Source organism: Urtica dioica, chromosome 10 (genome assembly GCF_054948205.1).
Source record: "Urtica dioica subsp. dioica isolate 48M chromosome 10, U.dioica_male_clone48M_v1_H2, whole genome shotgun sequence".
NCBI lineage: Eukaryota > Viridiplantae > Streptophyta > Magnoliopsida > Rosales > Urticaceae > Urtica > Urtica dioica.
The window spans coordinates 22,358,168-22,385,846 of NC_142765.1; the positions used below are offsets into that span (position 1 = coordinate 22,358,168).

A 27,679-nucleotide genomic window follows, 5' to 3' on the forward strand; every position below is an offset into this window, starting at 1 on the left:
GCTGAGTCTATGTTGATGGTGTTGGGTCACGTTTCTGGTTTTGTGTTTTTGGTCTCTGTTGGTTTGGTTTTGGCCGAGAGTGTGGGTTGTGTATTTTGGCTGAAAATGATTAAGCATTTTGTTGTGTGTTTTGGGCTGAAATGATATGAGTTTATTGTTTTGGCCGTGAATTGAAACCTAGAATCTGAGAAGTCATGTGATGAGTTAGGAAATTGACGTTTTTTTTTTAATATGAGAGGTTATATAAATCGACGTAGACCTGTATGACCTGAGTTCTTATTTTTGGATATTTTTTATGGATAGTAGACTGTATGAGCTTACTAAAATGACCAAGAAAATGTAAATCCATTGAGTATTGAATGAGTTATGAATTTCCAAAGTTTGTGTTTCGCAGCAGTAAAACGGGATTTCCATAATTGTAACAGCGAATTACGGGCTTTTTTGAGATAGCTATTCTTGTCATATATATGCTTGTAATATCTCGTTAGAAAGCTACATGAGTCTACTTTCATTTGCCGCTAGAATCAATCGATTTCAAGTTTTGTAGCTCGAGTTATGATGGCTTAAGCGCTAGTGGGTCAGGCTGTCGGGAATTCTTTTGACTTGGCTGAAATGAGTTTGTGATTTTGCTGTGATTCATTGGCCGTGACACTCGCCGTGCGCTCAGCCCCGGCCCCGCTGCCTCCGAGTCCCAGCCACCGAGCCGCTGTTCCCGAGTCCCCGGCCGGCCGTCCTAGGTTAGTGTATATATTAGTCTTTTTTTTTATATAATCATATATTAGTTAGTTAGCTAGGTTAGTTAGGTTGATAAATATATATTAGTGTATTAATGTGAAATATGTAAGTTAATATATGTTAATAATTGTAAATGTTAATTAGATAGTTAGTAATTTAATTTTGATTAGTTTTTTTAATTTAATTTTGATTAGTTTATGTTAATTGTAATTGTAATTGTAATTAATTTGATAACATGTTAATGCTTTGTAATATGTTTAGGTTAGTGTTTCTATTAAATTATTTATATAATTATTAGTTTAGGTTAAAATTAAGTTTAGGTTAAAATTAGTTTAGGTTAAAATTAGTTTAGGTTAAAATTAAGTTTAGGTTATAATAATGTGATTAGTTTAGGTTAAAATTAAGTTTAGGTTATTTGTATGATTAGTTTAAGTTTAAATTTCCCTGAAAAATGAATGAATATTTTTTTTCCTTTTTTTTGTAAGTAATTTATTGGATAATTTAATAGTTATAATCTTTAAATCTAATAAATATGAACATTTGTATTATTCATATTTATGTTAATAGACTTGGATATAACTTTTAAATTTTAGTTTTTAAATCATAGAATAACTCCCTAGATGGAACCCGATATGGTTCTTCAAATTTTAGTTTTAATATGCTGATTATATATTGTAATATACAATCAGCATATTAATTTTTTTTAAAAAGATAAAGAGCATCAGGTGCGACTAGTCGCACCTGATAATATAAGACTTTCAGGTGCGACTAGTCGCACCTAATAGTCAAGAGGACTATCAGGTGCGGACTTTCGGGTGCGACTTTGTCGCATCTAAAGTCGCACCTGAAAGTACTTTCAGGTGCGACTTTTGCACTTTCAGGTGCGAAAAAAGTCGCACCTGATGCTATATTTTGTACTAGTGTGTTGAGGGGTGCCTTGGGCGAGAAGGCAAGCTCCAGGACGCTTGGGCGATGTGGTTGTCTCTCAGGACAAGGCTGGGCGAGGAGGCCAGCTCGCGGCAAGCCTGTGGGCTAGGATACCAGCCTGTGTGGATAGGGAGGCCGGCCCGCGATGATCCTATAAGTGGGGAGGCTAGCCTGCAGCGAGCCCACACGGAGGGAGACTGGTCTGCGAGTGAGGTTTCCACCCTTTGGCAAAGTGGTCGCATGCGATGAGCCCGTGAGCGAGGAAGCCAACTCACAGCGAGGCGTGTGTGTGAGGCTAGCCCGTGGTTGGGTAGAACTTCCCATGGGAAACGTGGCCAGTCCGTGGCCATGGGTGAGGAGGCCAATCCACGACGAATCCACAGACGAGGAGACTGGCCCGCGGGCAAGGTGGCCAGCAAATAGGTTAGGAGGCTAGTTTGCGACAAGCCTGTGTGCGGGGATGCCAGCCCATAGAACAGATCGTCACGAGTACATGGTGTAAGGTATGTCGCGCGCGGGGCGAGCGCGTAGGCGCACAGGGTTCGAGCTTGGACCTGCTTTTTGGACCAATTCTTGGGCATCTGATATGTCGTGGGCACACTGATTTGTCTTGGGCATTTATGATCGTTTTTGCGGTTTGATTGACATTTTCTTGATAAGAAAAATGACAGCATACCAGTAACCTCCCAGTTTCGTGCTCGACTTTTCGTGTAGAAAACTTAGTCTATTTGGTGTAACACCTTCATGTTCTCATTTTTCAGCAATAAAAGTAACATTAAACATTAAAGTGTCCTAAACAGAAATTGGTGATATGCATTTATTTTTTTTGTACTTGTCTATTTTATTAGTAGTTTTTTAGGACATTTATACATACCGATCGAAGCCTAATATAGGATAAAATAGAAATTTCAGACCTTTTATAATTAGTTAGTAAATAGTAATATATAATACGAAATTGGTAATTTTTTTTTCCCCAATATCTACTTAAATTTGAGGGGACTCTTTAGGTAAAAATAATTAAAAAAATATATATAAAAGGCTTAATTCGAAGTACGAACTGAAACGGCCTTCAAAAAAAAAAAAAAAAAAAAGTACGAACTGAAACAGAGACTCCATGGTTGAGTAGCAGCGAGAGACAAGAACGCAATGAAAATGTTGGGGAAACTCGTCTCCTTCTCCGACAATCATCAGCTCCGAGTGAATCTCCTTCGATCGCGCCCACTCTGTTCTCCGTCGTACTCGCCGCACCACCTCCCTCCGGTGGAGCCGTGTCGCGACGCCGATCTGATCTCCTCAATCCTGACTCGGCACCACAACCCCTTCCACGCCATGGAATCAAGCCTCCAGCTCCACGGCGTCGCTCTCTCCCCAAACCTCCTCAACCAGACCCTCCTCCGCCTCAGACACTCCTCCAAAATCGCCCTCGCCTTCTTCCACTACTCCAAATCCCTCCCCGGAACCACCGCCGGAGATTCTCCTCCGCTCCTCTCCGCCGCGTCGTACAACATCCTCGTCGACGCCCTCGCCCGGGTCCGCCAGTTCGACGTGGCGTGGCAGCTCGTCGCCGAAATGGACCAAAACGCCCTCACCGCCCCAAACCTCTCCACGTTCCTCATCCTCGTCCGCCGCCTAATCGCCGCCGGGCTGACCCGCCAAGCAATCCGGGCCTTCGACGACATCGAACCCTTCCTCGGCCGAAGCCCCGGCTCCCCGGAATACGCCTTCCTCATCGACACGCTCTGCAAGTACGGCCACGTCAGGCAAGCCGTGGAGCTCTTCAACGCCCGGGAAAAGACCGGTGCTTTCGCTCCCGACGTGAAGACTTTCACGGTGCTGATCGACGGGTGGTGCAAGATCGGGGAGAGAGAGATGGGCGAGAGGTTTTTCGAGAACATGGTCGGGCGGGGAATCGAGCCGAACGTGGTGACGTTTAACGTGCTCTTGAACGGGACTTGCCGGAGAGCGAGTCTTCATCCGGACGGTCGGTTCGCTCGGACTCTGAGGAAAGCCGAGAAGCTGTTCGAGGAGATGAGGAAGCGAGGGATCGAGCCCGATGCAACGAGCTTCTCGGTCGTGGTCCACGTGTGCAGCCGGGCCCACAAGCCCGACCTGACGTTGGAGAAGCTGAGGGAGATGAGGGCCGCCGGGGTCGCCCCCACCGCCGCCACCTACACTTCCGTCGTCAAGGTAAAAAAAAAAAGTGATCGCAGAAATAACATGTTTATTGAAAAATAGATTTCAAGTTTTGTAGAATCTTTGAAAAAGAAGGGTTTGTCGCAGCGCTATTTAGTCAATTTCAAACTTGATTTTAAAGAACCAATCAACGTTTCATTTATTTTGATAAATTAACCGTTTACCAAAATTAACATATAAAAATGTTAAGAACTGTCATGTAAAATATGACTACATTTTAAACATGCTTAAAACGTTGGATAGATTACAAATCTAACGTGTCAAGTGACCTAATCTGTAAGATTTTTCTATTTTTCAAGGCTTCATTTGATTTTTTTTTTACCATTCGAAAAAGTACTAGTTTTTAAATGATTTAAAACAATACTATTTTGAAAATGTTACGCTTTTAAAATACAAAAAACGCAAAGTCTTTTTATTTTTAGTTTTAAACAATTATTTTTTCTAATGTTTACATAACCTCTAAAAAAAAATTATTGTTTATAATTTCATTCATAAGGAAAATAATTTTTTAGCATTCGAAAAAGCACACTATTCTTTGCACTTTTAAAACACCAATTCTGTTTTTTTTTTTTTTTTCCCCGGTTGTGAAGTGCCTCTGCTCGTGCGGGCGGATCGGGGAGGCAGAGGACATGGTGGCCGAGATGAGCAAAGAAGGCATTCGCTCTCCGCCCGAGACTTTCAACTGCTTCTTCAAGGAGTACCGAGGTAGGAAGGACTTCGCCGGAGCGATGAGTCTCTACCGGAGAATCAAATCCGAGGGACTTTGCGAGCCGAGCGCTCACACTTACAACATCCTGATCGGGATGTTCTTGGGGCTCGAGAAGAGGGAGGCCGTGAAGGAGGTGTTGGAGGACATGAGGGCGAGCGGGGCGGGCCCCGATCTCGACACCTACACGATGACGGTGCAGAGGCTGTGCGAGGCCAAGCGGTGGAAAGAGGCGTGCGATCTCTACTCCGAGATGATCGAGAAGGGCTTTCTTCCTCAGAAGGTCACTTTCAAGACGCTATACAAAGGGCTCGTCAATAACGATAGGTCTAAGACCTGGGCCAGGGTGAAGAGCAAGCTCGAATCCGAGGCCATCACTTTCGGCTCCGAGTTCGACACTTACGCCCTCAAGCCTTATACGAGATGATGATTACGCTTTCATATCGGATATCAGTCTTCTTCGCCTGGAAACAAGGAAGAGAGTTTGAGAGAGAAGATTAAATGGGAAATCTTTCTTTTGTTTGTTGTGCATTGCTCGTTTTTGTCGACCCTAAAAACACAAATGATAAAAATGAATCAAGGAAAACAAAGTAGATGAGCTGACTTGCAGAGAAATTCAATGTGTGTGTATATATATGGAACGGTGAACTCATAGGACATGAAATAAAGAGGAAAACACCCGTGACATTCCAATGGTGGAATATACTTCTGCGCCTGATTTCACATCTCAATTAAAAAAAAAAAAAAAAATGAAGCATCTCCACATATTTCTGAATTAAACATCTAAAAAGTAGTTGACATTACAGCTTCTGTATGTAAAAAAAAAATGGACATTTTCTTTAAAAGACAGTTGTAGATTCCAATCTCACTCAACAGAGATTCTGATTCAACTTCTCTTTCTATGCTTGTCCCTCCTCGACTCGGAGCGTGAGTCCCGACTCCTATGCTCGTGATCTTTATCATAACGTTTTCGGTCGCTGCTGCTCTTTTCTCGAGAAGACTTGTGTCTCTTTCGTTTCGATTTCGACGATCGGGATCGATGCCGATCTCGGTCGTCACTGTACGAGTCGCTATCCGAACTGCTGTTTCTACGCCTCCGGTGCCTCCCGGAACGACTTCTACTCCGTTCATCATCTTCCGACGAAGAACCACCGCCGCGGTTGTGCTTATCCCAAACTCGGTCGCTTTTGACTTCGCTGCCGTGAGTCGTTTCGTCTTTTTCCCTGACCCCACCACCCTGAGCGATCCTATGATCTGCGTCGTTCGAACGCCTATTGTTTGCTGACTTAATATCAACGGTCTCGACAGGCTTGTTGGAAGAGTAGGGCGGGTCGGGAGGGACTTCGAGGCCGAGTTCTTTACCCAAAGACTCCAAAAAGTCACCTGCCATTAGACGGCTCAGAGCCGTGTTAGCCACTTCGGCCTTCTTTTCTGGATCTTCCTCCTCTTTGTTGGCGCTAATAACTTCCTCTTCGTCTGAATCGTCTGAGAAGATAGCCTGTGCCAATTCAAAGACAAAACGGAAGATCATTTACACAGTAAGAAACACACCCGATTTAAAGAATGTTTAACATTTCATATGGTGGTATAATTTGCAAATATGTGCTTATATTACTCTTTCTATAAATGCTCCTCCGACTGCAAAGGAGTTACTATCTCATAGGTAAAAAAGGAAAGCTGCTCTCTAAATACTTTACAAGCACCTAATTCAGATAGAGAATAGACAATGAGCATGAAGATTGGTGTCACCTTGTATAGGTCGACCGGCCTCTCCACATTTTCAACTGGTACTTCAGATTCAATTTCTTTTTCCGCTACGTCTTTGCTTATCCCTTGGGTATCAGACTGAGGGCTGGTAAACGAAACAGAGTTTCCAATTCCTCTTCCATTAGTGCTGTTGGCTTTCACAGAATCGGCTGTGAAAATTAGAGTGTCGATTTTACCACGCATCCTTGGAGCTGGTGGGGGCTGCAAAATAAAACAAATCAAATTGATCGACAATCTTGAAGATATTAAAATTCGTTGAAAATAAAAAACCTGTTTCTCGTCTGTGCATTTAAATTCTGCATTTATTACATGATTACTACAGATGTATATTTCTTGTATATTGAATAAAATATTTAAAGAATGACGCTACTAATATATGTATTGATTAGGAAATAAAACGGCCTAATCGTGAATCATGTAAAGGACATGATTGTATATTATTTTTTGTTAATGCTGAAATCGAAGCAAGTCCTACATAGTAGGGGATCAGAACACGTGAGTAGTTTAAAGCACTTGAATCACCTTTCCCATGTAAGGATCAATAAGATCAAACCGCTTGCATAAAATAGGAGCCGGACGCCATTGAAATTCTTCCCGAGTTGGTTTCTTCATGACCAAATCCTTAGCAGGAGTGTCATCAATTTTCTGAACAAGTTAAGATAAAAAAAAAAAACAAAACAAAACAACACTATATTTTTTTAGAATTTAAGTTTATGAAGCCAAAACAAGTATATTGCAACACTGTAAACATACCTGTGACCCACCAGCAGCGAACTGCAATCCTCCAGAAGCCAGAATATCCGCAACATGTGTAGAAAAGTTGATTTCTTTACCCCAATTTCCCTTTTCTATTGCCTCCGCTGCGGCCTCAAAGTCCAATCTTTCACTGGCACGTGCTTCTTCAGACATATAACTAGCTCCCCCAGACCCAAAAGTTCGAAGCCCTCCCTCGTACTTTTGCTTTATAAATTGCTCGAACCTTTCTTGCTTCGCAGGATCATCTTTGAAGGGCTTCGCATTCTCTGGTACTTTATTCTACTCCCAATGCAATAAGAGAAGATTGAACATACACGAGCATTAAATAACGGATATATAACACCACCTATCAGAGCCCAAATAAAAAATTTATGCTTTCAAAAAATCTAACATTTCAAATCAAGTATAAAAATCTTCAATATGCACGAGAATAATGACCCAGAAATAATAATACAAACAGATGTATCACTCACAAATGGCGAAGGATTCATAAAGGTGTCGGAAAGGTTGTAATTCAGCTTGATGGGGTCTGAAGCAATCACAGGTGGGCTTGGATCTTTAAAGCTTCTTTCTAGAGGCCTCTCTCCTAAGATATTTCCGCGGCTTTCTGCCGTTAGTTTCTGCACGCGAGGAGGAGATGCTTTAACTTCCGAACCAAGTTTGGTTTGGTCAGCCCGCTTCTGCCGTGCCTCCCACAGCTTCCTTGCGTAATACTCGTGCCCATTTCCCCCGATAAGAAAGCTAAACAAAGGATTTGTCTGATTTTTCTCTCTCGAAAGATCCTCAAATAATTTACCACACCTCGCTACTAAAGTTGCAACTCCGTCGATTAAAAGTTTCAAATTATTATCCTCGGGCGGAGAAACTTCTGGGGGACCAGCATTAGCAACCTTGAAATCAGCCTCGAGTGGTCCAGGAAATTTATGGTGCGGGACAAAATCCTTGGGAACTAATGGAGGATCATATCTGAGAAAAAATTTGACAAATTAGCAGATAATAATTCAGAAGAGTGAGGGAAAGTAAGCATATCTGGTGATTTTTATAGGTTGTCATCAGATTTAGCATATTTAAATTTGACTGAAAGAAGAGTTGTTTACATGGATGAACATATGACAAGTTAAATGTAACTACGCCTAAAATATTAACGAGGAAATATTTGTTACCTTTCTGTCTGGTATTCTGCTTTTGAAGCAAGTCTAAATCCAGGCAGAACGCCTTTCTCATTCGTTAGTAGCTTTTGATTGCTGACTACAGTCACATTTGTTGAAGGTTCATCTATTTCTTGAACATACGTCTCTTCAAAGTCATATTCTGAAGACAGAATTCATCATCAAAACAATACATTTTAGAACATACAAAAATATTAATTGCTTACTTGTATAAATAGCTATATGGCTATACAAGAAACCGCACATCCTAAAAGTCAAATCACATATATGAGAGGCTTGATGTCAAGCAGGACAAAAGGACAAGTACTCAATTAGATCCTCTTTTTTGAGGATTGTTTGCACCATACAACTTTGATTGTAACTACATCTATGACTTATAGTTGCAATTAATAACAAATTGACAATAGTTTTACGATCCTGTGATGAGTCAAGAAGCTCCTCGTAGCGATAGATGATACGGAGAACACTGGAATGTAATTTATGCAAAAATACTAACCAGAGGCAAAAACGTCTGCATCTTCGGCATCCATATCTTCAAGTGCTCCAATGCCAAAACCAGGAGCAACTTTTCCTGCTGATGAATAATCTTCATGTTAAATCATAGAGATGTAGTGTGGCAACATAGAGCTTTCTCCTCTAAAAGAAAAACACAAAAATTAAAAAAGAAAAAACAAAGCAAAATTGTAAAATTCAATAGGAACAAAAGAATGATCTATTGATCTTCTTACACTTAAAACCGAAAAGACTGCCTCTCGTCGATTGAGACTTCTTGTGCTCCACGTCCCTCTTTCCAGATACGTGCAATCTTTTTCTTTCTGGTACAAAAATAAGAGAGAATTTGATAAGATCATCAATAGCATGCAAAACTGTCAAATGATTTTCTTTAACAACACCTACCCCTGAATTCAGGAGCATTTTTATAAGGGTCAAACCCTAAACCATACAAGTCCTGCTTGGGAGGAAGAACAAAGACCTGCAATGATGATAAGTACAATAAGTTGAGAAACTTTTGTCTACTTCTGTACACGGAGTCAATGTTGTGTCAAGAAAATTAAATAACAATCGTATTTGCAAAAGGAGTTTCCTCACCTGTGCACTTTGAGAAGATTGCACATTGCTAGCAGGCTGCTCAATGTAATTTCCAAGATCATCCTTAGTAGATTCAAACTCAGCAGTCTGAGCTTTGGCACCATCTGTAGAAAGTGCTAGAAAAGCTTTTCTTGCTTCTCTCCGAGCATCTGTGAGTAAATTCAGAAACGTTAATTCTGATTAATTACAATTCAAAGATAAGAAATTCCGAATCATTTGGTTCATCCTAGCTTCTAAACAAGATGAGATAACACACATCATCAACCCCGAGGGCCGGAATCCAGACGCATATGTGCTTACGTAATTACACAATTCCAATTAATCTACTTCCGAATATTCTGTTTAGAATTAAAAGCGATGCTAACAAAGGAAAATACTTCCTTGTCAATTATAAAACTTAAGCTTAGAATTTTAACATAATAAAAATAGATTCTCTATCCAATGAAATACGGCTCCGGGGAGAAGAAAAGACTAGAGAAACATCACGGTTTCTATGGGTGTCAAATAACTCACAACCATGCATTTCAAACCCTTTTCTCATTTGACAGTTAATACACAAGGAATGGAATAGGGCCTTCTCTAGAGTCAGAGACAGCAGAACACATTATATTAAAGAAGAAGAAAATTTTATGCCCAAGTAAATTGCCATCTCATAATGAAGGAAAATAGATAGAGCACAAAAGAATTACTGACAAGCAGCAACATGGTAGCTTCTTTTAATTTTGGAAAAGTGCAGAAGGATGGCAGAAAAAAAAAATCAGCAATACAGTCACAAAAGCTTTAACGTGAGATGCAACAAAACAGCAATACAGTCACAAACGCTCTACATATTGAGATACAAACTTGAAATTAAAATTTTCAAGATGCAAGAATAAGGAAATGTTATGCCATCAATCATATTCAATTAAGAACATTTTGAAAACTACAAATTGGGAAATATACCAGCAACGGAATTAGCGTGAGATTCCTTGATCGAACGACCGCGTCTCCACCCCATCTTGAGCAGCAATGTTATACCTAATTAAAAGAACAATAATCGCTGAAATTCAGATTCAGATTTTCTCCACATTAAATGCCTAACTACTTCACTAGTAAATTTAAACCTATCGACTCTGTTGCAGGAAGAACAATGTCATCCGGGGCAGGTCCAGGAATAGCTGATGGTCTGCAAACACATCACGTTATTTGGTCAGATATTAGTAACTATAATTTATAGCCGCAAAATTAATTCCAACTTATTATCAGCAAAAATAGAACCAGAAAACTATTGAAATAGATACACATGAAGGTCATATAAAAAAAGCACGCATTAAACAGAATGGACAGGAAACATAAATGAAAACGTAAATACAAGTGCTAGCATGCAGGATACCAATAACATATTTGTAATCGTATACATTATGCTACTTCACTCCCATTAACCAAAACCAAAAGCTGAAAATTAATATTGTTCTATTATGTAGAAATAAAGTTCAATTCAGTTGTTTCAGATAGAACGAAAAATAAAACAATTGTTCAAGTCTTGGAGATAGAAACTTAAAAGGGATTTAGAGCTAAAGAGAGAGTGAGAAAAATATTCTCGGGAAGTTTTTTTTTTTTTATAACCATGGGTATCCAGGCTTCGCCCAACTAAGCTCGCGAGGCCCTGGCAGTTCGACCAGGAGACCTCCCAATGGCCCCAAGTTTTTTAGCTTATGGGAATCAAACCTTTTTTTATTTGTTATCGGTGAGGAACAACACTCAGTTTGTGATACAACACCGCTGAGATTCACATACGCGAGGAGGGCGAAACGAGCCCATGATGAGAAGATGGGCCAGATGGGCCCGAAGTGAAGACTTCTAGAGGCTGTTTTTAGAAGAGGGAGGGTGCTGAGGTGGAGACTTGATGCTGATTTCATGTTGTTTTACCGTTGAGAACTTTTGGCTGTTTGTGAACCTTTTCCTTTTTCTTTTTCTCCAATTTCTTTTCTCTTTTGGGATTTATGCTTTTATATACCTAGAGGAGAATGACTCTTATCCTTATCTGATTGTGTTAAGGAGAGAATAGGCTTCTCGAAAGCCTAGAGATGTTCTTGAAAATTCCTAAGTATTGTGATAAATAAAAAAGCCTCTTTTCCCAATTCATCTTGCACTGTGATCTATTATCAAACACTATCCATATTCATACAAAACAGGGTCTATCAGTAAGTTAGCAAATCCTGATTGTCTGTGAATGTATGTTGTGCTCTGATCTGTGCTGTGTTTGTGCTCGAGATATAGGACACCTAAATTGGTTCTCAATTCTAGGGATATTTTAGATTGTAGATAAAATTCCATTTCTGCCATGTCCTCTTACTCTCTTTTTTGTTGCATTTAATCTTTATTGATGTTTTTTAATCAATAACAAGTCATGGCTGATATCATCAAAGAAATTACCTTACGTGCTACTAAGTAATACAGCCTCGGGAAGTCCTTTTTGTACTACAAAGTAATAACAATTACCTTTCTTTTTGTTCCTTCTCAGCTTGTTTGCGAGCAAGTTCTTGAGCAGTAAATCCAAACGTATCAAACTGCGCGGACGTTCCCAAGGATTGACCTTCCAAATCCTACAATGTTAGACAGAGAAGAATCGAATAATGAGACTTCATCCCTGCAATTTACATTCTGAATAGAACGATAGAAACAGAAACTCTTTTTCTTTTTACAAAAATCTAGAAATCAGGTGACAGACAAACATACAGCTCGTTCATCTTCATCTAAGAAATTCAAAATGCTCTGTTGTTGGACTTCAGCCCTACTCTTCCGAGACGATACAAACGCCTGTGGAGCCCACCCTGCACATTCGTTTCACACAATCTGGATCATAAGTAACAACATTCCTATGATATATACTAAAAAAAAGAGCATCATATTCTAGGACTAAGCTGATCTAACAATACCCTCTTTCGAGCCCACTGTGTTGTAATAACCCGCAGAATACCCTCCCGTAAACGCTCCATGGAATCTCCTTCTTCCATCTTCATCTCGGACCTGAGAGCAGCGAAATCAATAATACAGAAATCACTTCAGATTTAATGATACTGACAAATTTAATGATTATTTCACTTATTTTCTTTAACTTAAATTGCTTTGACAATGGCTCGCATATGAAAGTGGTTATAAACTTATAATAGCTCAGACTAAATTCGTGAACTAAACTTAAACTAAATTCGACACCGCTATATCATTTCCTCGCACTTTCTCGGTAGCGATACAACGATGTGAATTAAAGAAGAAGAAAAAACCGAGAAATGGAATTTAATTGAGAATCAACCTCTTGCTTCCAAGCAGGCAGGGTTCGAAGCTGACCGGAAGCCTCGGCTACCGCTTTCTTCTTACGGCTACCGCCATCTTCTTCGCGCTCAATCGGCGTTCCGAAGAAAACGAAGTCTTCTTCCTCCAAATCCATTTTTGTTTTCTTCCCAGGAGTTCACCGGAATAGACGTATAGAACGGGATTTAGGGTTTTAGAAATTCAACAAAAAACAGAGCCAAGTGAAGAAATCAGTTCTCATATGCCCAAACCTTTTTTTTCTTCTCTTTTTTTTTTTTTTGCTTGAAAAAAATGCAATGAAAGAGGTATGTTAGTCGATGATGGTAAGAGGTTATGTAATGCAAAATGTTATTTAATTATAAAATGTGATTGCTTGAATAGATTTTTGGAAAATATTTATATATATATATATATATATATATATATATATATATATGTTTTCTCCATATATCTACATCCGCCTTATTGTTACCGATTCGTTTCGGAATTCTAATTTTGGAGGTAAACCGTTTATCGGAATAGAAATCGAGTAATATTCAGATAAAAAAATATGAAACTGGTATCGCTAGGAAATCGTTTACCAGAGAGAAAATCGATAAAAATTATGAAAAACCAGAGGTATTCAGATAAATATTTTGTAAACATAAAAATATTTTTCATAGTTCATACACATAAAATAATTCATACAAGGAATACATAATATCAATTCATCATATTCATCATCAAATCATCATATTCATCTCAAGAACATAATTCATCATCATTAAACATCATAAGCATTATATTTATCTCAAGAACATCCACTCAAGAATATCATAATCATCATATTCATCATCAAATAATCATCTACAACATCAAAAAACTCATATTCGGATTGAAAATCAACATTTAATTTAAATTAAACTTAAAAATACATAGAAAACCATACAAAACAACCAATAAACTCATATTTTATTGCTCAAATCCTTGAAATCATGGATTAAAGTAATTAATTATGAAAAAAAAAATAAAGCACCTCAAAATATGAGAAACCCCCAAAACTTACCTGCCTAGATCCAATGAAAGTTGAAAAAAAAAAAAAAGTTGTGACGAACGAAAACTGCCAAAAAATTGAAATGGAAACGGTTACTTGCGAACCGTTGCCGGTTCTCTCCGATAAGCTGATTTCCGATCAATTTTCGACCGATTTTCTCGGAAAGTCAATCCTTGAATACAATAATATAATAAGTTAGAATACAAAGTTATAATATAATAAGTTATTGAGACACGGCCGAGTTTTTTTTTCGTCTAATAAAAGAACGACATGTCGGCTTCAAACAGAATTGTTTTATTTGCGCATTTATTCCTAACTAAGCATTTATTCAAATTACCTCATTCCTCTTCCTCTTCCTTCTTCATTTGTACGGGCGTCTCTTTCTTAAAAACCGCAAATCGAACAAAAAAAATGCAGAAACAAAAATGGCATCTTTTTCTTCATCCGTGCGTACCTTAAAACAAAGACTGTTGGGAGAGGAATTGGAAGGATCGTCGCGATCAGGCGTCACCGAGGATGAGGAGATCGCCGGCAAAGACGGCGCTGTAGAAATCGGCTGCGAAGACTCCGACAAATATATTGCAGCAGCTGTGGCGGAAGAGGACGATAGATGGGATAGCGAGGGCTCCATGGCCGGCGGTTTAGTTGCAGTGGCTTCGGAGCTCGGCGTAGCAACAGCCATGGCGAGAGAGAGAGAGAGAGAGAGAGAGAGAGAGAAAGAAAACGATGACGGAAGGTTTCAATTTGGAGGTTGGTAGGCTGGTTCGGTTAGGGGTTGCGGTTTTATCGATTATAAGTATTCATTATGAACGTGATCCTGTTTTGACGGTCTAAATTAGTAGGAGTGAATAAAACTATTCTTGATTTTTGTTCATAGCATATGAAGAATCAGAGAGGAGAACCTCAATAATCAAGAGAAAACCGTCCAAAACAAGACAATCGGTGTGCGTATCAATTAATCAACGAAAGAAAAAGCAAATGAACAAAACATTCTTTCATAGCATTTTTAATTAATTATTTAGGTCGTACACCGAACAAACATATTAGTTATATTATTTGATGGTATAACGAACATCATATATGAGTATGAAATTTATTTTTCGTGCGTTTGTAAATAATAATAATTAATGTCCTTATAGTCGTGCCTGCCTATATGCTTAAGCGGCCAAGGAAACTAGTCCTGAGTGTACCAACATAAAACTGTCTGTTACGCTGCTGAAAATCTGAGATGTTAGCAGAGCCATAATAAGGAGTCAAGACCACAGTCCTTGTGATATTCCCATTCCAATTGATCTTTATTCCTGTTGGAACGTTGGTAAGCGACCCATTCACGGCCGTCTCGAGGTTAACGGCGACCCAGAAATCGCCCAAAGAAGTCCTCTTGATGTTGATAGGCCTGCCTTGAAACGTGACCAAAATCTCAGAGGTGAAAGCTTTAGGGCCGGTCAGCCAAAACTTCTGAATCCGATTCGCTATGAACTCGGAGACGAGGACGAACGACCCGTCTAGGCTGACCGACACTCCTCCGGCTCCCGAGAGATTCCTCAACAACACCGTGACTTGTTGTGTGTTGTTGTCGTATTTCAACAACCTTCCCGTTGAGTCTCCACTATCAATTGCATCTTGGATTTGGCTGCAGTGAATATAATAATAATAATAATCAGTGTTATTAAATTTATTTATTTTTAACAAATATTTAGTGATATAAGCCACAAAAACATAAGTATTTGCATTTTAGCTAATATTTTGTAATTTTTTTGTAAATAGCTATAAATGTTTCATAAATAGCTAATTAAAAATATGATGTACCAATGTTATTTACACATATTTATTAGAAATTTACTTTGCGTAAATAGATTTACGTGATTATTTATAAAAAATTAACGAAACGTTTGCTAATTAGAAATTTTTAACTTTCAGCCACTAAACCCTATTTTTAATGATACAATGAACAACTAGCCTTCCCGTCGAGTCCCCAAAATTAAATTTAGGGCATTTAATTTGATTATTTTCTTATCAAGTTGAGAAGGAAAAAAAAAAACTCTTCGATGGTTTTGTAAAATATATATTTTAAGTTACACCCAGCGTTTAACAATAGTTTGATAACCACCCAATACTATTACTAATACCACGATATTACTAAATATCTCTAGCTAATTATTTAGGATACGAGATCCAAGATAGTTAACCACTAATTAAAACATATGATATGAGCATGTATTAAGTAGAAACTCATCTCTATATATGATATATCCTTGATATGATCCTCTCAACAATTACGTACTAAAAAGTGCATGATACATGACGTGTTTGTTTACTCTTTTTTTTTTGTAATTATTATGGGTAGTGTAGCAAAATAGACAAAATGAAACTATGAAATTTGTTTTTAGCTTAGGTTTCACAACTTTTAGGGAAATAGCCAACAGGTTTATGTGACAATAATTAAGGTCAGATTTACTCTTATTTATTAACAAATTCGTCATTTTCTCTCTTTTACTTTTTTCCTACACTTTTTTTCAAAAAACCATATCTATCTCATATGAACTCGAAATTGAGTGATTCCAAATCATACGGATTCGTGACGCCGAGATCTTCAAAAATAGATCCATTGTGTTTGATGAAAAATCATGTTTAATACCATAGATGTAAAAAAATCACGTTACTTCCTTAAATATGAAAATAACTGAAATTTTTTAAAATTATCGACATAAATATAATTTTTCATCAAACACAATAGGTCTATTTTTGAAGATCTCGACGCCACGAATTTGTAGGATCTGAAATCACTCAATTTCGAGTTCGTATGAGAAAGATACGAATTTGAAGTTTTAATGCAAAAAAAATTATTTGAAAAAAATTCGGAGAGAAAAAGTGACGAATTTGTTAATAATTAAAAGCAAATCAGACCTTAATTATTGCCACATAAGCCATTTGGCTATATCCTTAAAAATTGTCAAACATAAGCTACATCCAAAATCATATGTTTAAAGTGGACTAGTTAGTTACAAATCTCTTTCTAATTTATATATGTGTAGTTGTGTACCTTAGGTTGAAGTTAGAAGAAGCATCAGTGAAGTAGACATCGCCGGTGGATTGATCAACATCCAAACCAGTGGGCAATCGGAAGGGAAGTCCCTCGGCGCCGGTGGCGATTTGAGTGGCGAGAGTGGAATTATGAGCGACAACAAGGAAGCCTTTATAAGCATCCACAACGTATAGTTGCTTCGTCTTCAGGTTAAACCCTAACCCTAATGGCCTCCCACATATATGCCCAAGCTCTGTTCTGTTAACTCCGATCCCGTCACATACCTCCTTTGACCTGCACATATATGTATATAATATATTATGCAAAATGTAAAAAAATAAAATATATCTCTGGATAAATTACATTAATATTAGTCTTCGAATTTACCAAGTCTGAAGATTTTAGCCATTTTCATCAAACATATTGAACTTTAAAAGATATTTTACAAACTTCAACAAGCTGTTTTGAATTAGAAAAAGGCAATTAAAACTTCAACCAGTCTAAAGTGAAACTCTTTTGAAAATGAGTAACATGAATTTGTTACAACTAACTATTTCACCGGCTCCTTAGTTTCAAGATTCTAGTCTAAATTTTATTTTATCAAAAAAATAAGTCATCAGTCCGTAATAAATTAAATTAACTAAAGAATTAATTTAATTTACTGCGGGCAGTTGAATTTTTTTTAATAAAATAAAATTTGAGCTACTTTTGAAAAGAAAGATGAACTATTAGATTACTTTTCTAATTGTCTCTTATTATTTATTGGGCATTGTAGTGAAATATCCAAAATGAAACTATAAAATTTGTTTTTAATTTATGTTTCACAACTTTTAGGGAAATAGCCAACATGATTATGTGTCAATAATTAAGGTCTTATTTACCATTATTTATTAATAAATTTGTCATTTTCTCTCTCTTATTTTTTTCATAAACTTTTTTTTACATAAAAACTTCAAAAAACCATATCTATCTCATATGAACTCGAAATTGAGTGATTCCAAATCCTACGGATTCGTGACGCCGAGATCTTCAAAAATAGATCCATTGTGTTTGATGAAAAATAATGTTTAATACCATAAATGTAGAAAAATCTACCTTAAATATGAAAATAACAGAAATTTTTTGAAATTATAAAAAAAAATGTAAATGTAAATATGATGCATTAAACATAATTTTTCATCAAACACATTGGGTCTATTTTTGAAGATCTCGACGCCACGAATTTGTAGGATTTGAAATCACTCAATTTCGAGTTCGTATGAGAAAGATACGAATTTTGAAGTTTTGATGAAAAAAAAAATTATTTGAAAAAAAAAATAAGAGAGAGAAAGTGACGAATTTATTAATAAATAATGGCAAATCAGACCTTAATTATTACCACATAAGCCATTTGGCTATATCCCTAAAAATTGTCAAACATAGGCTAGATCCAAAATCACATGTTTAAAGTGACCTAATTAGTTACAAATCTCTTATTTATTTGTATTTTTTTAGTAGTATATTTTATGAAATAATCTGTGATATTATTTAAATACATGTTAAAATTATGAAACATGAAATTTTGGTTGAAAATATAATAAAATTCTTTTGAGGGGCTAAAAATACTTGACTAGCGGAAAGTAAATATTCTTTCAATTTGCAACTACTCGAGAAATAAAGATGTAATAAAAGCAGCAACAAGACTTCTAAAAAAAAATACCGATTTGGGACTGTGTAGGCATAGTCAATAAAACCATTTGTTGAATCATATTTGATGATTCTACCATCAGATATCCCAGTGTAATAAGGCTCTTCATCATATTTGGTATCAAAAGCTATGGATTCGGGACCCACTGATGTAGATGGAAGATCCACGGCGGTGAAACTGAAGTTAGGTTGGGATAGAACTTCAATAGTTTGTAAAGATAAGAGAAACATTACTACAATTATGAAAACCATAGTTAAAAAAGAATTTCAAAAAACGATATGAATGCTGGTGAATATGTATTTGGCATATGATCAGTATTTATATAGGCATCCGTATGGTGAGCCACCAATGGAAATTAATTAAGAAGCTTTACTTGATCTCATCTTATCAACTATATATATCAAATAAAATTTAAATCTCGATGGCCTATTAATCTTGTACGTGTTACTGCTAGACTAGTTTAGTGAATGCCACTGGATGGTTTGGCAGGCCTTCCCCTATAGGATTTTTTATTGCACAACGCTACTAGTATGTATATGATCCATATACTGTGTTCATGTTTATCTTTTTATATGTATATATAAATATATCTTTATTCAAAATTCGAAATGTACAAATAGGGAAGAAAATACATTAATGTTGATGTGAATAAAATAATATAATTGGAGAAAAATGAAGACAAGTTTATATGGACTTAAGGATTTAAACTATGAAATGAATATCTAATTTTTTTTAAGAAAATATAATGCTAAAACTAATTTGTGTTTTTTTATGATTGACGTGATGATTTTGACTTTGACTTGTAAATTGGCAATTTTGAATTCAATTGAATTGAATTATTTATGTTGGCGAATTTCGAAATATTGGACTAAACCTGACATTCGGAACGGTACCACACGGAAGGAAGGTCTTTCGAATACCATGGTGTGCCTAACGGAAGTGCCGATTTTCGTGTGACTCGGAAATGGAAAAAGGACTTTCATAGATTGTCGAAAATGGCAGAGAGGTTGTCGGAAATTGGCAGGCGTTTTGTTACCATCTGAACATCAATAGCTGAGAATATTTGTCCATTTATTACCGTTTGAACTCGAAAATTAAGAATATTTTTACACTTTCATCCCTCCCTCAATTTACACTATAATAAATAAACCCGATTTCGTTCAATTTTCACAACAAATCACATTCTCAACTCTCTCAAATCTCTCTACAATCTACATTTCTCTCTACAACCTTTTTATACACAAGATATTTAGATATATATTTTACATACTTAAGTTTATATTATATAAATTTTTATTATAAGTTTAATTTATATTATATAGTTTTGATTTAAAAATATAATATGTAGTTAAATTATTAAAATTATAGTTTTATAGTTATTATATTCTATATAGTTGAATTTTACATTTTAGTACCTTTTAAAATTTTTAACATTTGAGTCTCTTTCATTTACCATTTAAATTTGATTTTTTTATTATTTAATGAAAATTAACGGAAATGCAAACTTCCATTAAACCTAACGGAAATTCAACTTCCGTTAAGCAATGGAATATAAGAAATTCCCTAACGAAAATACCATTTCCGTTAAACAATGGAAGGCACACTAACGAAAGTGGAATTTTCGTTTCATTCCGATAGTCATTGGACCGTTGATATATTGAACAACCTCTACTATTGATCTATTAAATGAGAAATTTATGTACTTTGATGACTAGGACACAAATATCCTTGAATCTAATAAATTACTTAATATCTTACTCATAAGTTTTTAAATTTATTTGAGATTTCGTAAAAAAAAAAAAAAAAAAATCAGAGTCGACTTATTTATATATTTTTTTAGATGTTTCGATTTGTTATATATCGTACTATTTAAGATTCAAAGGTTTTCTCCTTAGGAAAAAAAAAATACTGTTTTGCTACTTTGTAACGATTTGTTCTACTACAAGCTGTATGACTCATACGTATACACTATGCATATTAATATCTCATTATTTTATACATCTTTATTTTTATTTTCAGTACATGTCATTATTTTTGTAGTCATTTTAGGGTTTATGGGGCCACGATCGACGTATCTTTTTTGGTTCAAGTTCAACTCATACGTACAATAAGCCAAGCAAAAAAAGAGTTATTCTATTAATTTAATCAGTATTCTTTATATATGTAATTATGTATAGAGTTCCCTTGTTCTTGTGTCGATATTTATTTATTGACCTTCTTCGTGTACAATTTTAATTCGGAAATGCTTTTCAACACAACTCACGATGTTGAACGATCCACTCACAACGCGACACGTGGCACTGAACATCCACGTGTCGCGTTGTGAGTGGATCGTTCAACATCGTGAGTAGTGTTGAATAGCATTGCTCATTTTAATTTGTTCAGAAAGCCTGCAATCAATAATTTATTTGACAATGTCTTTCAAACGAGTTATACAGCCGACGGCAAAGGAGACCCCATTCATCTCTCTAGAGTACAATGTAAATTCAAAACAAAAAAAGGAATTTACAGCACATAAAATTTGATCAAGAAGAGGTATAAAAGCTCCAAACTGGGCAACCCATCCATTTTATAATCGTCCATGATTTGTTTGTTATCCCCTTCTACAACAAGTGCGTATTCTTGAGTTTTGCTAAGAGAAAAACCAAATACACCAATTAATTATGGTGTAGCATCGACATTAGCTTTCAACATTCCCGTTCTCGATCGATCGGTTCCTGCCACTCCCCTGCACCATGCTAACAATTGCAGAATTATATAAATATGTATCTAATTAATACCATTTTTAACAACCATACAAAAAATGATCTAGATTCTACAATTTTGTTATCGATGGAAAAAAAAAAAAAGCGATAACTACTTTTACAAATTTTTGGGGAACTTGCATGGACCGCTTCTGAATCTGATGAAGACCTAGAGGCCTCCCTGTAAATTATGAATCTCTAATTTATGAATCTCCAATTTATGATTCTTAAAATTCAACTTATAAATTTTCGGATATTGACATCAAGTCTTCCAAGCCGTTCTCCAGATGAGCTGAGCCGAAAGTGTGAGTTAACTCTATGTTTGTTTTAATTGAATCAACAATGAAATCTGTGTGTTGGAAGTTGAAATATTTCAAAAGGCCGAAGGAGAAAAATCAAACTCCAAAGTAATTGGAATTGTATCGGTCAAAATTCAGTTCCAGTTCAATTGGACATGTAGGTTATATTCATACTGTTTCCCATGTGGAACAAGTGAATTTCATCTATGTAATTTGTCGACTGCTTCTACTCAGCCATCTATTTATAGATTTTACAGATCTATTTATTTTGTTAATACTACAAATCATTATTGTCAATAAGACAAGCTTTTCGTTTTCTTATTTGGTGACAGGAAGATTAACCATTGAGATTTTAATTGGCGATTTTTGAGTTTTGAACGATGAGCTTCGGGTTTATCAACTGAGAGCTTTGCGGGGTTGACGATGTGCTTTCTCGTGGCGATCCTCGACATGATTCTGATAATAATTTGTCATTTTGCAGGGTTGAATCTAGTAATTTTTTTGAAAAGGTGAAAATTATTCGAGATACTCTATTTTTTTTTACCTCACTTCTCATTTTTTTCATTTTGAGAATATCTTAACTTAAAAAAAAAATTGTTTACAATGTTGTGCCGATTTATTTTGTTTACTATTTACATTTTTATTTAAAATATAATTATTTGTTAGCGATAAAATTATCTGAAAATTAAAATAAGGGGGTATTCATGAAATATTTGAAAGTCTTTTAAAGCGATATTCGTGGAATATTTCCGAAAAAGGCTCATTGGGCTAGATATTCTTCGGCGGAGACTCGTTGTTTGTTTTAGGTGATTGCTCTCGACTCGGCAACACGTTAGTGAGTCGAATATCCGATTCTTTTATTTTATTTGACCTTTTAATATTTAACAAAATAAATAAAAACTAACTGAAAGCGTATGATCTATAAATCGTGTCTTCGATATCCATGTTTTATCTGCTGGATTTTATTTTCTGTTTTTCTGAGAAATCGAAAGATTGTTGTCGTTCTGATTTGGTTTGTTCTTGAAGATTAAAGATGGATCCAATGGACATCGTTGGGAAGTCCAAAGAAGACGCTTCGCTTCCTAAAGGTAGGGATTTTTTTTTTTTTTTCGTAAGCATCTTCTCGTTTCTCTTGGTTTAGTGACTTTTGTTTGATTCTACATTTCAACTATTTTTTTCGTTAATTTGAACATTCGAATTCGATGACAAATTTTCGGTTTCGATTAAGTTTTAGGGTTATTGCTTGCCCCTCAAATTAAAGGTAGAAAACATAAGTACAGTTGTTCGATGTGATTGAAGAGCACTCATAATCTAAACTCTATGAAGATGATATAGCTGTGGTGGTTGTTTCCGAGCCTGGCAGTTTTTTTTTTGTGTTTTTTTTTTTTTAATGTGTTCGTGCTTCGTACAGTGAATAGACTTGTTCCTTTTTTCAGCTATATAAAGCTATATATTTGATTAGCTTCTGGAAGTTAGTAAATTTAAACTTTCTGTTTAGTTTAGACTACCATATGGCAGTGTTTTCGGAAGATGATTGAATAAGAGAACACTCGGAGCATAATTTTATGTTTTTTTTTTTTTTTTGGGGGTAAAATATGATATTGGATATACAGAGCCTGAAACACTGACATTTCTTATTTATTAATTTTTTGTCTATATTTTCTGAGGATTATTGCATATAATTTACAATGATCTTCTCCGCTTTTATTCGCTCATTGATTCAAGTATTGTGATTTTCTTTATCAGCAACCATGACCAAGATCATCAAAGAGATGTTGCCTCCAGATGTCCGTGTGGCCCGAGATGCTCAAGATCTTTTGATTGAATGTTGTGTAGGTTAGATTTGCAATTTCATTTCACTGTTTTTTAATTTTCAAAGCTTAGTGTCGGACATGATCAATAGCTTTTAAAAGGAAAAGAAATGAAGGGTACATAGAGTATTGTTTAACATATAGGCCTAACTACTATAATTTCTCAACCCATGTAACATTTTTGTATGACTTGAAATAGTTTGATTGTGTTCCATCCGAGTTCAAGTAGTGAATTGAAATAATTAATTGACCGCTTTCTCTCTATATGATTTTGAGTAGAAAAAGAAGAAAAAACATGACGATTTCACGAGAATTTATGTATGGCAGAATATATTGTGATTTGGATTTTTTTACAAGTTTAGTGCTGTTAAGTATTTTATTCATTTTTTGTCATCAGTGAACTTTTGACTCTATAATATATCTATATAGATATATATATATATATATATATATATATATATATATATATTTTTCTTTCGAAAACACCTCTTCTCTGCACACTATTCACTACACATGGTTAAGCTTAAGTAAATATACGCTTACAGATTGAGCTAAAATTTTATCTAGTTTTAGTCTCTGCATATAAAGTTCCAAGTTATTTCTCTTTTGATGAGAATAATAATCATATTCATAACTTGGAATTGCGCTCTAGACTTGTCTGCCTTTTACGTTTTTTGCGTTGTCAAAACCTTACTCGTCTAATCTTTGCTTCTGCAGAATTTATAAACCTTGTTTCATCAGAATCTAATGAAGTTTGTAGCAGAGAAGATAAAAGAACAATTGCACCTGAACATGTCCTAAAGGCTTTGGAGGTATTTAACCCCATCCAAGCAATATTTGGTTCTCTTATCATCCTCTGTATATTTCATATTATTATATACTGCTTAAAATCTCTTTGTTTTTATGTGCTACTTTTGGTAAGATTTTTTTATCTAAAATCATTGTAGACTTGAGTCAATTTATAGAGAAATGAATATAATTATATGACAGTTGCAAAAATGCGATCTAAGGTTTCAATCGTTTCGGCGAAAAACCTTTATTGGAACCCCTTTTTGTATTATTGTCAAATGTAAGGACTTAGCACTGGAATCCACTGAGGCGTATATTTAGAAAAGAGGATTTACTTTTTTGATTTCTCAGAGCTAGTTGATGAACAGTTGAATTCAAAATGACATCGTAGTTGTGCGACTTAATATAGTATTATGAAAAGTTACAGCACCGTAAAAAATGTTTTTGTACATTTATTTCTTAAGCTTGAAGAGAAATCTTCTAAACTTACCTGCTATAAAATGCCTAATGATGGAATAAATTCGGTAGTCTATGCTTATTTGTTTCACACTCCAAATCACTTCCAGGCTCGACTCTACTGTGTGTAATTTAAGTAGTTCACAAACATACACGGTTTTCTTCTTCTTCTTAATTTAATTTGAGTTTACATGTGAGTGATTATTAAATGATTGATTCATTTGAATTGTATATTCATTCTATGTCAGGTTCTTGGCTTTAGTGAGTACATAGAGGAAGTATATGCAGCATATGAACAGCACAAGCTTGAGACCATGGTAATCATTGGCTTTCTGTCCTTTACATTACGAAAACATGATAAGAATTTAGTCATTCATAGCTCTCATGTGGGTCCCTTTAAAAAAAAAAAAATTACCCAGCAGGACATAAGAAGTGGAAAGTGGACGAACGGAGCGGATATGACAGAGGAAGAGGCGTTGGCCGAGCAGCAGAGAATGTTTGCAGAGGCAAAAGCCAGAATGAACGGTGGGTCCAGCACCGGAACTGGGTCCGGGACCGCGGCCTCTATACAACCCGAGCCCGACCAAAACCTAGAGAGCTAAGCAAAAGCTAACTTATTTTTAGAATCTGTAGTTCTCCTTTGGGTTTTGTAGGGGGAAAAAAAGAGCATCTGGGGACACCTCTATTTTGTGCTTCTCTTCTGATATCTCTCTCTTCTAATTCGATGTGTACAAATTCCATTGACTAGTTTTTGTTCATATGTGTTTCTGCGTTATGGATCGCCGTGTCTATAGTGATGTAATTACTTAGTAAGAAGAAACTGTCTGGATACACGCCTCGCAGGAAATGTATCTATGTATTTAATGCTCTTCTCATTCTAACCTGGTTAACATATGAAGAAGAAGAAGAAGAAGATGATGAAGACAAAGGCTTTTTATGTATTATCTGACGATTGCAGACTCCGTTTAGTGTTGTCTTGTTTTCTTTGTTTCATATATTACATGAAAAGAAAAACAAAATGTTCATCAATGTTATGGTTCCTAGTAAATTGTTGGCACTTTTTATTTGATTTTAGTGAACCCTAGTTTTCACTTCTGCAATGTTTTAGCCCTAATGCTTTCACTACTTGAAAGTTGAAACAAATAAAATTCCAAGGCCAAGTCTTTAGCCAAGTCCAAATCTGTGTATAACAATTTGCTAGACCAAAACTGGCACCACAGCATAAGAAGATTTAATATATGGTGGAACCAGATTCTCTCATCACAGTCAGAGTCAGACTGTATGATGATGATAATACTTTTGTTTAGTGAAGTAATTTTTGTTGGACCAATCAGGTATTGGAAGTGCTGCAAAGAAAGCAAAGTGAAAGGGCTTGAGTGGGGTCCACAAATTCCCAGGGACAAGTCAGTTCGGAGGTTGGTGGATTGTTATACTCTGCACCCAACAAAGACTCTCATCACAAACACCGCAGAACAGAAGAGAAGAGAAGAGAAGAGAGAGCATTGGGTATGTTGCATGTATGTATATACTATACATATATGTATAGTTAGAAGGATATGATGTGTTGGGGGGGTTTATGTTTGTGGATATATCATCGTGTCCTCTAGTGTGTTCTTGTCAATACTGCTGTTAATTATAATTACTAATGTTATTATTAATGTCCTTTGGATTTGTTTGGCTATTTTCCACTTTATTGTTTAAGTCAAAAGAGTAGGGATTGGGTCAAGCAAAAACCCACTTTATTTTTTCGCTGCTTTGCCCCATAAGAGTGAAGGAAAGTGAAATCACAAAACAAATTGTCCCCCTTCTCAGATTCCTTTCTTTTGTTTTTTCAATTTCAAAATAAAACAAAACCACTCTCTCTCTCTCTCTTTCTCTTTCCCAAAATCAGTTTGGTGGGCCACTCTATGTTTCTTTTGTCAGGATTCTCTGGGGATCTTTACTCTCTCTCTCTCTCTCTCTCAAAAACAAAACAAGAATAAAAGCGACCATAAAAACCCAAACCTCACAAACACCACCACAATAATAAAAACACACACACACAGAGACACGAACATGGCTTCTTCAACTTCAACAACAACCCAAGACTCTTGTTCATCCTCAAAGAGACACTTCCACTGGACCAACAAAGTCGGAACCGAGCTCGACGACCCGGACCAACCCTGCCTCCTCAAATCCTCCTCCTCCTCGGAGAAGAAGGGTGACGTGGCGGAGAGGAGAAAGAAGCTCCCGCAAGTCGCGGTGGCTCGGCTGAGATCGGTGGTCCTCTCCGCCTTGGGAAGGACGATCAACCGCCGCGGCGTCGGCGGCGGCGGCGGAGGAGGATCGCTGGGGTCCAGGGTGGTGGGGACTCTGTTCGGATCCCGGAGAGGACACGTGCACTTCGCGTTCCAGAAGGACCCGTCGTCGCAGCCGACTTTTCTGATCGAGCTCGCGACGCCGATCAGCGGCCTCGTCAAGGAAATGGCCTCGGGGCTGGTCCGGATCGCGCTCGAGTGCGACAAGAAGCAGCAACGCGACGGGAAGAAAACGACGCCGCTTCGGCTCCTGGAGGAGGACACGTGGCGGACGTACTGCAACGGGAAGAAGAGCGGGTTCGCGACCAGGAGGGAGTGTGGGCCCCACGACTGGAAGATCCTCAAGGCCGTCGAGCCCATCTCCATGGGCGCCGGGGTTCTGCCGCCGGCGAACGACGACGAAGAAAACGACAAGACCTCGTCGTCGTCGTCGGAGGATGACGTCATGTACATGAGGGCCAAGTTCGAGAGGATCGTCGGGTCGAGGGACTCGGAGGCTTTCTACATGATGAACCCGGACAGCAATGGCGCTCCGGAGCTCAGTATCTACTTGCTCAGACTCTGAGATCAGGGGTGTTTTTGGGAAAGAAAAGAAAAAGAAGGGTTCTTTTTGTAATATTATAGTTTTAGAGGGGGTGGAAAGGGCAAAACTTTAATACATTATATTACGACACTGTGTATGGTTTTGGTGGTGGGGTGGGGTGGTCATGAAGGTGTATATGAAATTATGAATGTATTGTGTACTTTTTTTTTTTTTTTTTGGTTAATTCTCGTATATTAATTAAGTGGGTTACCATTAAACTTCCTGCTGGGAAAATTTTGATTCAAAGGAGTTTTTTTTTGTTGGGGGGTCTATTGTAATATTATAGATTTAGAGGGGATGGATTGGAAAACTTTAAACGTTA

General features: G+C 36.7%; 5 protein-coding genes across 7 annotated transcripts; 3 read left to right on the plus strand and 2 right to left on the minus strand.

The window, feature by feature from the left end:
* The first annotated feature begins 2,761 nt into the window (after positions 1-2,761).
* Positions 2,762-5,228, plus strand: LOC149384080 (pentatricopeptide repeat-containing protein At2g13420, mitochondrial-like). The gene is made up of 2 exons (XM_089628494.1): positions 2,762-3,849; positions 4,446-5,228. The coding sequence occupies exons 1-2, from the start codon at positions 2,809-2,811 to the stop codon at positions 4,986-4,988; spliced, it is 1,584 nt and encodes a 527-aa protein (XP_089484620.1). The 5' UTR covers positions 2,762-2,808; the 3' UTR covers positions 4,989-5,228.
* On the minus strand, positions 5,198-12,947 carry TGH (SWAP (Suppressor-of-White-APricot)/surp domain-containing protein). Of its 2 annotated transcripts, XM_089628492.1 has the most exons (17): positions 12,885-12,916; positions 12,635-12,778; positions 12,261-12,351; positions 12,061-12,155; positions 11,824-11,927; positions 10,446-10,507; positions 10,285-10,359; positions 9,343-9,491; positions 9,151-9,226; positions 8,982-9,068; positions 8,750-8,827; positions 8,248-8,395; positions 7,558-8,050; positions 7,082-7,363; positions 6,851-6,973; positions 6,311-6,529; positions 5,198-6,059 (listed from the first exon to the last, which is right to left on the minus strand). In XM_089628492.1, the coding sequence occupies exons 2-17, from the start codon at positions 12,767-12,769 to the stop codon at positions 5,448-5,450; spliced, it is 2,829 nt and encodes a 942-aa protein (XP_089484618.1). In that variant the 5' UTR covers positions 12,770-12,778; positions 12,885-12,916; the 3' UTR covers positions 5,198-5,447. The 2 variants fall into 2 exon arrangements, with proteins under 2 accessions (XP_089484618.1, XP_089484617.1); XM_089628491.1 differs by having other exon boundaries at positions 12,635-12,947.
* Positions 12,948-14,640: 1,693 nt separating this feature from the next.
* Positions 14,641-18,662, minus strand: LOC149384082 (protein STRICTOSIDINE SYNTHASE-LIKE 12-like). Its single transcript, XM_089629338.1, has 3 exons — positions 18,391-18,662; positions 16,710-16,985; positions 14,641-15,299 (listed from the first exon to the last, which is right to left on the minus strand). The coding sequence occupies exons 1-3, from the start codon at positions 18,627-18,629 to the stop codon at positions 14,816-14,818; spliced, it is 999 nt and encodes a 332-aa protein (XP_089485464.1). The 5' UTR covers positions 18,630-18,662; the 3' UTR covers positions 14,641-14,815.
* A 3,639-nt stretch (positions 18,663-22,301) lies between these two features.
* NF-YB13 (nuclear factor Y, subunit B13) lies at positions 22,302-25,506 on the plus strand. 2 transcript variants are annotated; one of them, XM_089628682.1, is made up of 5 exons: positions 22,302-22,509; positions 23,168-23,257; positions 23,950-24,044; positions 24,726-24,794; positions 24,900-25,506. In XM_089628682.1, the coding sequence occupies exons 1-5, from the start codon at positions 22,455-22,457 to the stop codon at positions 25,077-25,079; spliced, it is 489 nt and encodes a 162-aa protein (XP_089484808.1). In that variant the 5' UTR covers positions 22,302-22,454; the 3' UTR covers positions 25,080-25,506. The 2 variants fall into 2 exon arrangements, with proteins under 2 accessions (XP_089484808.1, XP_089484807.1); XM_089628681.1 differs by having other exon boundaries at positions 22,307-22,509; positions 24,897-25,506.
* Positions 25,507-26,449: 943 nt separating this feature from the next.
* On the plus strand, positions 26,450-27,679 carry LOC149384084 (MIZU-KUSSEI-like protein (Protein of unknown function, DUF617)). Its single transcript, XM_089628680.1, has one exon. The coding sequence runs from the start codon at positions 26,533-26,535 to the stop codon at positions 27,337-27,339; it is 807 nt and encodes a 268-aa protein (XP_089484806.1). The 5' UTR covers positions 26,450-26,532; the 3' UTR covers positions 27,340-27,679.

Bases quoted from the DNA above. Each gene is read 5' to 3' on its own strand.
- LOC149384080 (XM_089628494.1), top strand. From the start codon at position 2,809: ATGAAAATGTTGGGGAAACTCGTCTCCTTCTCCGACAATCATCAGCTC. The intron at 3,850-4,445 runs GTAAAAAAAAAA...CCGGTTGTGAAG, and splicing joins CCTACACTTCCGTCGTCAAG to TGCCTCTGCTCGTGCGGGCG.
- TGH (XM_089628491.1), bottom strand. From the start codon at position 12,769: ATGGATTTGGAGGAAGAAGACTTCGTTTTCTTCGGAACGCCGATTGAG. The intron at 11,928-12,060 runs GTATGTTTGTCT...CTAACATTGTAG, and splicing joins TAGATGAAGATGAACGAGCT to GATTTGGAAGGTCAATCCTT. The intron at 8,396-8,749 runs GTTAGTATTTTT...TTCTGTCTTCAG, and splicing joins TGCAGACGTTTTTGCCTCTG to AATATGACTTTGAAGAGACG.
- LOC149384082 (XM_089629338.1), bottom strand. From the start codon at position 18,629: ATGGTTTTCATAATTGTAGTAATGTTTCTCTTATCTTTACAAACTATT. The intron at 16,986-18,390 runs GTATTTTTTTTT...ATATATGTGCAG, and splicing joins GCCTACACAGTCCCAAATCG to GTCAAAGGAGGTATGTGACG. The intron at 15,300-16,709 runs GTACACAACTAC...TATTCACTGCAG, and splicing joins TCTTCTAACTTCAACCTAAG to CCAAATCCAAGATGCAATTG.
- NF-YB13 (XM_089628681.1), top strand. From the start codon at position 22,455: ATGGATCCAATGGACATCGTTGGGAAGTCCAAAGAAGACGCTTCGCTT. The intron at 22,510-23,167 runs GTAGGGATTTTT...TTTCTTTATCAG, and splicing joins AGACGCTTCGCTTCCTAAAG to CAACCATGACCAAGATCATC. The intron at 24,045-24,725 runs GTATTTAACCCC...ATTCTATGTCAG, and splicing joins ATGTCCTAAAGGCTTTGGAG to GTTCTTGGCTTTAGTGAGTA.
- LOC149384084 (XM_089628680.1), top strand. From the start codon at position 26,533: ATGGCTTCTTCAACTTCAACAACAACCCAAGACTCTTGTTCATCCTCA.